Source organism: Doryrhamphus excisus, chromosome 9 (genome assembly GCF_030265055.1).
Source record: "Doryrhamphus excisus isolate RoL2022-K1 chromosome 9, RoL_Dexc_1.0, whole genome shotgun sequence".
NCBI classification, from domain to species: domain Eukaryota; kingdom Metazoa; phylum Chordata; class Actinopteri; order Syngnathiformes; family Syngnathidae; genus Doryrhamphus; species Doryrhamphus excisus.
Genome location: NC_080474.1, coordinates 3555229 through 3565546, shown reverse-complemented (window position 1 = coordinate 3565546; position 10318 = coordinate 3555229). Strand labels below are relative to the sequence as shown.

Genomic DNA, 10318 nt, shown 5'->3' with positions numbered 1-10318 from the left:
ATGTGTCAGCCTCGACTCTGTTTAAATCATATGGCACAACTCAGGCACAGCGCAGGCTACGGGATTACTGCAGGAACATAAGCCGGCCAATGCTAGCATAGCAAACTACCAAGTCAACTCGTTAGCCTCTCCAATGTACTTATTCTAAACACAAGATTAAATGTTTCAAACAGAACGGGGGAAGAAGGACAACAAAGCAAAAAAAAAAACTTACCACTTCCACATGGATTGAGAGGAGAACCTTTTTTTCCATTTGATCTCAGCCATGGCACGTCAGCACGGATCTTGCTGGTTCAGTAGCGAGCCTCCAAGCAGTATGAAAGGTCATGTAATCTAACAGGTCCTAACAGTGACCACGATACTCCAGATAACTTGACTTGCAATCGTTTTTGACGGAGTTAGTGTGCATTTACAGTGGTGTGAAAAAGTCTTCGCCCCCTTCTTGAATTTTTTTTTGTTTTGTCACACTTAAATCTTTCAGAGCAAACAAATGTAAATATTAGTCAGTGACAACAACTGAACACAAAATGCAGTTTTTAAATTAAACTTATTAAAGGAGGGAAAAAATATCCAAAGCTACATGGTCTTGTGCGGAAAAAGTGATTGCCCCCCTACAACGGGGTGGGCAAACTGCAGCCGGCGGGCCACATCAGGCCTGCAAAACATCTTAAACACACACATAACCTACCAACTACATCATGAGGGCACACATGGATTTTTTTTCTCCCTTAATAAAGTTTAATTTAAAACCTGTGTTTTTTGTTGTCATTGACTAATATATACATTTGTTTGATGATCTGAAACATTTACGTGTGACAAACACAAAAGAATAAGACACCAGGAAGGGGACAAATACCTTTTCACAGCACTGGAGATAAAAAAAGTGGATCAACTACACAATAGTGGGTCGGGAAAGCATAGATCATTAGCATTAAACACACACAAAGAAAACAATGTGTTCATAAATTCCAGTATCAAACTAACACACTAAGTTGGACGATATACAACATAGTATCGTAGGGAACCTTGATGTAAAGAAATGGTCATGAGATTTTTTATCAACTTACTTTATAGATCTGTGATTGAGTGTTTACAGCATGGAGGATCATCTTAAGGATGGATGCAAACATGATAGAAGACTTGGATGCATGACATCCACGGATGCTTACAGTCCAGATGTGATTGCTTCAGGAAAATAAAAATAAAAAACAACATTTGGCTTGAGGAACACATATTTAAGGCGTATCTCGACATGCCTAAAGTAAAGGTGAGTGAAATTTTCAATGTTTAAGGCATCTGGTTTGAGAAAGTGTTTGGTGTTGCGTGTCCTCAAAAAAGAGGTCCTACATGATCAGCTGACTGCAGGAGAAAGCTGTCCTCTTCTGAGCGGGAGTCACGTTGAACAAGCTCGTCCAGTGGTCCCTAAAAGCACCGCGGCCGGGATGCCACTTCAGGCGGCCAGGCGTTGAGCGGCCAGCTCCTCTGCGTCGTCTTGGTTCTCGTTGATCTCTGCCAGCGTGCGGACAAAACGGCTCCACTCGTCGTTACGTGGGACGGCGATTTGCTGGAGAAGGAGAACACAAATTCAAAACAACGGCCGTGCCAATGCTGCGTCCATATTTTTGAATGGATGGACGGTTACTTTAACAGCCTTTGGACAAACGATTCACGATTCAGCTCCCCGCATAATTTACACAGCATTCCGGACAGAGTGAGGGGGAACTACCGCTGTAGCTACGGAAGCCAATATCCAACGTCCAACATGAAACTAACTTCACCAAAGTACACCGTGGACACGTCTGCTTCACTGACTCACGGGTTAAAGACTCGCAGGGGCTCAACTAAGACTTGAGTGTCACTGACACATGGGTGCTTGACAAAGAATTTAGTTTCACCGACTCACAAGTGCTCAACTAAGACGAGAGGTTCACCGACTCGCGGGTACGAGGTGTTTTACATGCATGTGACTGGAGTGAATCGAGTACCCAATTCACCAGAGTGAATCGAGTACCCAATTCACCAGAGTGAATCGAGTACCCAATTCACCAGAGTGAATCGAGTACCCATTTCACCAGAGTGAATCGAGTACCCATTTCACCAGAGTGAATCGAGTACCCAATTCACCAGAGTGAATCGAGTACCCAATTCACCAGAGTGAATCGAGTACCCATTTCACCACAGTGAATCGAGTACCCATTTCATCACAGTGAATCGAGTACCCAATTCACCAGAGTGAATCGAGTACCCAATTCACCAGAGTGAATCGAGTACCCAATTCACTAGAGTGAACGACTCATGAGAAATAGCTCGATAAATAAAGTACAATAAACGCTGAATAAAACACAAGTAGCTCACCTTCTCCTTTCATTTAGTGCAAGTCTACTAGAAGTCAAATGACTTGATACCTCCACCAGGGAGACCAAACTAGACTTTGATGGATACAAGATATCATGCTTCACCTCTCCAACTTCATAGACCAGGACTCGTCCGTCCGAGTCTCCCACCGCAATTTCTCTTCCAGAATGAGCCCATCGGATCCTGTTGAGGGCCGGGTTCCCGTCCACGGTCACGCTGGCTGTGGGGACCTGGAAGACGGTGAAAAAGACACGCGGACATTGAGTGAGAAGATGTAATACATGCTTGCTGAAATGTGTGAGTGTGATACCTCGGTGTCGTTGTTGAGGTTCCACAGATCGAGGTGGCCCACACCGTCCACGCAGGCAAACACAGCCGGGTGAGTGGGGGACCACATGACATCGTACACGTAGTCCGAGTTGTCCTCAAACGAGTAGAGCGGCTTGTTGTTCTGCAAATGCAGCACATGGGTTAGATGATGATGATGATGATGATGATGATTGTGTTTAAGCGTCGGCTGCAGTCTACCTTGGTGCTCCACAGTTTGACTGTCCAGTCGAAAGAGGAGGTCACAAAGAGGTGGGAGAAGTCCAGTGGACCGGCGGCTGTGTGGCAGTGGATGCCCGTGATGGGCCCGTGGTGGCCCTCGAACATCTCACTGATGCCCGCTTTGCTGTGGAAGACACATACAGCATGAAATATATCCATTGACCAACTTGCTAGATATGCTGAAGTTGCTTCTGGCCTCGCTTCTGTATTGTTTTTTCTTTCTTTTTTTCTTTTATTTCTTTTTTATTGGCCTGTGGCACACTCTTAAAATATAATTTAAAAAAAAACTTTGACAAGAATATTCAGGAAAAATATTAAGAGATCAAAAGTTACAAAAGTAACAAGAAAAGTTGTAATTGTAAAACGAGAATAACAACAAATTAACCTCCGTTTACAAGCATAATGTTGAAATATTGCATTAAAAAAAGGATAATATTATGGGAAACACAACAATCAATTAAGTATAAAATATTCTGAAAAATTAGGTTGCAGAAAAACTTGTAATATTACAAGAGTACAGTAAAAATATTATGGATGAGGTCAATAGTTACAAGAACATTTACAAAAAGAAAGTTGAAATGGTCAGAAACGGAAATACAGTAAAAAGCTGTAATTGTAAGAACTATTAAGATGAAAAAAGTTGTATCATAAGAAGCAAGTGTACATTATATGATAATAAAGTTGTAGTATTAGTAAAATAATCATTTTAGTAGCATAGAAGTGAAATATATAAAACATGTGTCATATGAGAATGTAAACAAAAGTGTCCTTTTTGGAAAATTAGGTTGAGGAAACTTATGATGTTATGGGAATAAAGTCATAAATCAGTTGGTGCCTTGACTGCAGTCATTTTTAGCTCTTAATTTAAGTTCTTTATTTTTGTTTTTCATTCATTCTTTCTTTTTTTTAGTCTCTGGTATAATATGGGAGCCAAGCAACGACATTTTGTTGGCATTTTCACTGCCGTGGTTTTGTGCAATGACAATAAAGGAAGTCTAAGTTTCTAAGTCTAATAATACTAGGGTGAATAAAATGTACAGACAATGTAAGAAGAAAGTTATGATAAAAAAAAACATGGGAAAAAGGGCAAAGAGTGACGTTAATAAGAACAATAGGCTTTTTCACCTCCATGATGAAGCTGAGATGCAGTGAAATGTTTACAAGTTGCTAGCATATCTACATTTACACATCATCAAAGTTGCATCCTTTTAGCTTTCAATACGCGGCTGAGTAGAGCCGTGCCTCAGAGGTTCCTGCGTATCCTAGTCTACTTGCCTCCGCGGTGGCTAATAAGTGGCCTGCAGCACGTTCCAGAGCTATTACCCAACTGCAGCTCAGATAATTAACAGCCAGGTAAATACTCAGCGTGAGTGATGCTTATGCATTATTAAACCGCAATGACAGTATCATGCTATCGCAAATGAGCTGGAAAATTATTCGGCCAATTACGGGAGGTGAATCTGTGAGCCAAGCAGTGATCCTGGACATTTAAATCATTTGGTCTCGGGCTAATTCGCCTCTCAGCGGGGGCTCGGACTTAAGCCGCATTTGCTGGAGGATCATCCGGCATGAGCGGGGCTGTTTAATGACAACAAGCTGCAGGTTACGTTCTCGCTGGGACAACGGGCTGTAAACAAAGTTTTTCTGTGTAGAAAGAGGGGGAAAAAATGATTGTCCCCCCCCCGCCGCCGCCTTGTGTGTGGCCCCGTTAATGTTGAAGAAGTCAGCTGACAGCAGGGAAGACAAAACAGGAGGCGACTTGGCAGGAGTGAAAAACCTGAAGACAGCAGCAGGTCGACTGTTGTCACGCACCTTCCATGGCGGCACGACATGTAGACGGAGCCGTCCTCGCTGCCCACCACGAAATTGTTGACGTCCCCGAGAGGGAAGGACATGGAGGTGACAGCTACAGCTTTGGACTGCTTGAACACCAACTCCATGCTGTCCTGTGAGGCCAGAAAAATCACTTTTTTACGTACACATCATTGCAATCCCACCGACACTTTGCACTTGGACAACGCGTGGGTCCTTCCTGGCAGCATGGACGGAATGATAAATCACGCCAAGTTCATTTTCTTTACACATGGCTTGCAGGATAAACGAGACAAAAGCCAGAGGAAACATCACAGCCAAAATGAATGAATTTATTTTGATGAGCGTGTGGAGTGTAATGTAAAGCTAATTTCTCTCTATGTTTACATCAGCGTTAATGCAATCTGCTCTTTTTGACACATTGAAAGTAAGCTTCTTCAAGGTTTGCCTGAAATTATTTTCCAAGACTTTTTCCAGCTACAACAGAGACAAGTTAGACCAGGGCGTGGCCAAAATCCACATATTAAAAAATATTTATATTTATATATATATAATATATATTTTTAATTGCACTATCTACACAATACCATCTTCACACACACAGGTGTAGCGGGCTGGACCGGAGAGCCTACTGCCTACCCCCGCGATTGGCCCGCTGGCTGCTGGGGCTTGGCGGCTCGCTCGGGGTGCCCTGGGCTGCAGGATATTTTGGTCTGGTCTGCCTGGCCTTCCTGGGGGTCCCGCTGGAACCAGCTGACGCCGGGGCTTGCCCTGGTGTCATGGTTGGCGCTACCTCCCTGGATCTGTCCTGGGTCGCGGGCGCCAACGTGCCCTTGGGGGGGCGTTCACCGGCCTCCAGGCAGTGGGGTCCGCGCTGCTGGTGGCCTGAAGTCTACGGTGGTGGCTTGGGGTTGTTGCGCTGTGGTGGCTGCTGCGGGGACCGGGCTGTGTGTTGGGAGGGGACCTGATCCTGCTCGTGGGTACGGGGGCCGGGGTGGCGTGTGGGGATGGGGAGCATGCTCCTCGGGGTGGGGCCTGCTGGGGGGGCGGTGCTCTTTCGGGCGTTTGGGTGTCTGCTGCCACTGGTCCTATGCTCTGCCGCATCGCTGTCCCTGTCTTTGCCCATCCCCAGTCTTGCCTTAGGGCTCGTCGGGGATGGTTCTCCGGTACGTGGGCGGAGCGCTGCTGGTTCTGGGGGCGGGGGGGGCTGGCCCTCCCGGTGGATGGTGGGGTCCTTCGGGGGCCTTGCGCTGGTCTTAACTCCTCGGCTCTGGTGCGTGGCCTCCCCGTGACTTGGAGCTATGGCTCTCCCTCACGGGGGTGAGCTGCCCGGTGGATGTCGGCCGGCGCAGTGGAGCGCCTCACCACTCGCCTGCTCGCCCCCTCCGCTTGCTCATGTGCGGGCCTCCTCCCCTCGCCCGCTCCTTTGTCTGCCACACTGCAGTAGCCCTGATGCCGTGGTCGAGGGGAGTCTGGGGGTGCTATGCCTTGGCGGTCCGTACCTCCCTGGGCTCGGGGCCTGGTTGTGGGTCTGGGACCCCTGGGTCCCCCACCCTGTGATGCCCCGGACGCCCCACCCGGGGACGTCCACAGCATGTGTGTGTATTGAGTGGATGGGGTGTGCATGTGTCTGAGTTTATTTTATGTATTTATTGTTTTAAATACTTAGATAATTAATGATTAGTTTTATTATAATTATATATATATGTATATATATATGTATATGTGTGGATGTGTATGTGGGTATATGGCCATGTAGATATACGGGGGGGGGGGCTCTGCGGGGGTCTGGCGTAGGGTGTTCCATCTCAACCGCCCGGTCCTCCATGGGGCAGTGTGCCCGGGCCTCTTCTGTCCTGGCCGGGGCGGTCCTATGTCGGTGGTCGGGCCTGGGGTTACCTGGGGCGGGCCGGGTTCTGCTTCCTGGGGGTGTGTGGGAGGCGGGAGGCGGTGCCTCCGGCCGTGGACGGGCTCCCTTCCGGCCGGCGGGGGCGCCCCTGTGCCCACGGGTGTGTGGCCTTCGATGCCCTTCTGCCCTAGTAGGGTATGGTCTCCCGCTGGTCTCGGGGGTGCGGCTCTCCTCCGGCCTGCTGGCGCCCTGTTGCCGGTTGGGATTGCTCCTCCATGGCCTCTTGCTGGTCTCTTCGGGGAGTTGCTTCGGGGGCGGGTCTTGGGGAGTCGGCCCTGGCTTTGCCCACACCCACGGGGCCGGAGGATCTCTGGCGGTGGGGGCTTGACCTGGCTGCGCGGGGCGGGGTTTGCTGGGTGGTAGAAGGCAGTCTCTCTCCTTTTGTCATTCTCAGTGACAATTACACATTCACACACTCGCATTCACATACACAACACACCTCCATATGGGCACTCACAGCACATGGGTGCTTCTCTATACAATCTACTCTCTTATCCCTGATGTTTATATAGTATTGGTATGCTATTATTACAGTAATAATGATGTCAAGCAATGAGATTTTAATTACTGTAACTGTATGGTTGCAATTGTGTTTACTATCATGGGTCATGTCCTCATTGTTACTATTGCTATTGGTAAGTTGGACTGTTTCATTCCACTGATATCATCTCCAGTGTGACCCTTAGCCATCATTGACATTTAACTGTTCTGTTTGTCACTGTTGTTGTTTTGGGAATTCTTGTTGCTGCTGTTTTTGTCTCTCCCTCTACTGCCCCCCCCCCCCCCGACCCCACCTTTCTCTTCTCTCTTCTTCTTTTCTGTTCTTCTTCTTGCTCCGGTCCGGTCGTCCCAAATGGCATAACAAAGACATCAAATAACGGCAAATAAAATTTCATGGTACAGGGAAGTTGTAGCCAACACCTTTCCTGACACAGAGCAAATCTGTCTAGCATGTAAGGGCATTTAGATCAACAATACTATCTGCCCCAATGGCTGGACGGGACAAAAAAAAAAAAAAAAAAAAAAAAAAAAAAAAAAAAATATTTATATTGAACAATTTAATAAGAAGATGTTTTTTAAAAAGCAGCAAAAAATGAAAAAATCTGATGTAATTTTACAAATATAAAGTCAAAATATTAAGGGAAAAATCTCACAAATAAAATAATGTAATTTTATGAGAAGAATGTTGCAAAATTATGAGGAAAAATTATTTTCAACTCTAAAAACTACATTTTTGTAGAGTTGAAATATAAAAGAAAAATATTTTTTAAGTAATATTATGACAAACTAACAAAAAAAACAAAAAAGTGAAAATGTTATGAGAAAAAAAAATTAAAAAAATATATTAAGAGAAGAGAATTTACAGAAAGTTCATATATTTGGAATTTCTTTTCTTAACTCTGCAAAAATGTGGAAAAAAAGAGCAAAGACTGAGGGTTGTATTAATAAGAAGGCAGCGGATGCGGCAAGAGGGGCCCAGCAGAGGTGGGAGAAAAGTTGTTGGCTTGGTCAGACTGCAGGAAACCAGTCAAAATTCTCCTGAAAGAAGGCGCCTGACCAGTGATTTTGAAGAAGTAAGTCAAATATTTTTTTGTCTCAATGTTATGGTTCCCCTTTCATATCACAGAGACAAGGGGTCACCAATGTAGAGTCCCCCACCACTACACGAGGCACTTGCAAACCTGCTTTTCATTCAGGTTTTCAGTTAATAATGTGAGAAGACAAGAAAGACATATTGGATTGTGAAATACAAAATATGAGCTTGTGTTCACATTGTGGTGAAACAAGAATATTGGCTTTGTTTGGCTTGAAATAAGATATGAAAAAAATGAGTAGCTCTTGTTCATTTTCATTTTGTAAAAGTAGCTCTCTCTGTCTGTGTCTCCCAAATAAAAGTTACTTTTTAAGTTGCAACTTAATGGCCATTTGAGAAACCCTGTCATAAACAATGGGGATGATTTCAAAATAAAAGTAACATATCTGTCTAATATGTTACTTTGGTCAGAAGGTGCTGTCAAAGTTATTTCAGTCTGGATCAGGTCAAGATTGGTTTGTTTAGATGATTACACATGAAAAATCCCATTTCACATGATGGCTGTAAAATATAATACGATCAGCTTGTAATTTGCCGTGCTTATGTCACATCTTATTACATTTTGTTCCTTTGGATTGGCAAGAAATGTTTGCTTTGGATACCACTTTTGGAGTTGACTGGGTGTTTAAAAAAAAAAAAAACTTATGTGGGTCAATGCTGTCTGTTCTTGCTTCCCTGCTTTTCTTTCCACTGAGCGTCCCAAACATGCTGAAGCGGTACCTGTGGCTGAGAGAGCATATCCAGGCTCCAGGAGCACATCTTGCCATCGGTTGAGATGCTGATCAGGTTGTTAGCATTCTGGGTTCCAACCACGTTGACGCAGTAGACCGGGTGCTGTAGGGATGGCAGCAACAGAATTCAGAAGTGCGCAACATCATCTCAGTGCTCAGCACTTCTTAAAAAAAAAAAAAAAAAAGGTACCGTATGAGCGGCTGCGGACAGCGGAGTCCTCTGCACCGGGGTCCTCTTATTGCTCCTGTTGTCCCACAGAACTATTTGGCCAGAGTATGTGCCCCCCACCACAACGTTTGGGTGGAACTTAGCGAATGCGGCGGACATGACGGCTGACTGTCAGAGAAAAGAGAAAGGGATTATTTGTGAAAAAAAAACAGCAGTAGTTTTACAAGAATAAAGTCATAATATTACCAGAAAAAGTCATAATTTTACGAGACGAAAGAAATATTATCAGAATAAAAAAATGAATAAATTGAATTACAAATCAAACTAATTTAAAGGAATTCATATCCACAATTCTTATGTGAGACATGAACACACGTCTCTCTCTTTTCCATTCATTCTAAAGATACAAAAACAGCTAAAAAGAGACAGCTAATTAATTCACGTAATAGAACACAATTTTGTGGGTTCATATTAGGGATCGACCGATATGGTTTTCTTGGGGCTGATGCCGATACTGATTTTTTTCCATCACCCTTAGCCGATGGCCGATTTTGCTTGGGCCGATATTGCTTTTGATCCCTCAATTTACATGAAAAAAATGACCATGATAACAAATATTACAGGTCTCATGTTTAAACAAATATTTATTGAAATGTAAACACTGAACACAGTAGGATTCAGCTTTCTTTAACACACATTTAAATGGCATTATCAACTTTAAAAGGAATAAATATTCAACCATGTGCAAAACATTTCTGTCGTAGTTTAAATTTATCTAGCATCGATGTGATGACGCGCACCCGTGAATTTCCACCAAGTAGGTTTCTTAACAGTGGTAGATGTATGCCTACATGGTTTAGCCAACTTATGGTGAATGAGATGTGTTTTCTGTGGGAAAAAATGGACCCACAAATATATGATTTTGCAGGGCCAAGAATGCTAAAACAGGAGTGTGCGAGGAACCACTGTAGTTGGATTAGGTTCTCGTACACTTTTGGGATTTTGGGACTTTATGTGGTTAAAAAAAAAAAAAAAGCTATGCACAAGAGGAAGTTGATTTCAAATGAACTCTGAAGCATGGAGACATTTGTGTTCACACTTCTGTTCCGTTGTATTGGGCTGAGCTTTTTGCGACTACATCCGCTCTGCAGGCGTCAACATGTGGTTCTACTCAAGCCGTCTTGCTGGAGTAGCCTGGA

The 10318-nt window shown here is 44.4% G+C and overlaps 1 protein-coding gene across 5 annotated transcripts in view; it reads right to left on the bottom strand.

The window, feature by feature from the left end:
* Positions 1-1040: 1040 nt before the first annotated feature.
* dync1i2a (dynein, cytoplasmic 1, intermediate chain 2a) overlaps positions 1041-10318 on the bottom strand; it is a 28080-nt gene continuing 18802 nt past the window's right edge. For all 5 annotated transcript variants that reach the window (XM_058081128.1, XM_058081129.1, XM_058081130.1 and 2 more), the window contains 7 exons: positions 9141-9287; positions 8940-9053; positions 4717-4850; positions 2884-3028; positions 2666-2806; positions 2460-2585; positions 1041-1564 (listed from right to left, as the gene is read on the bottom strand). In XM_058081128.1, the coding sequence (XP_057937111.1) occupies positions 1451-1564; positions 2460-2585; positions 2666-2806; positions 2884-3028; positions 4717-4850; positions 8940-9053; positions 9141-9287 (921 nt within the window). In that variant the 3' untranslated portion in view covers positions 1041-1450. The remainder of the gene's footprint in view (positions 1565-2459; positions 2586-2665; positions 2807-2883; positions 3029-4716; positions 4851-8939; positions 9054-9140; positions 9288-10318) is intronic.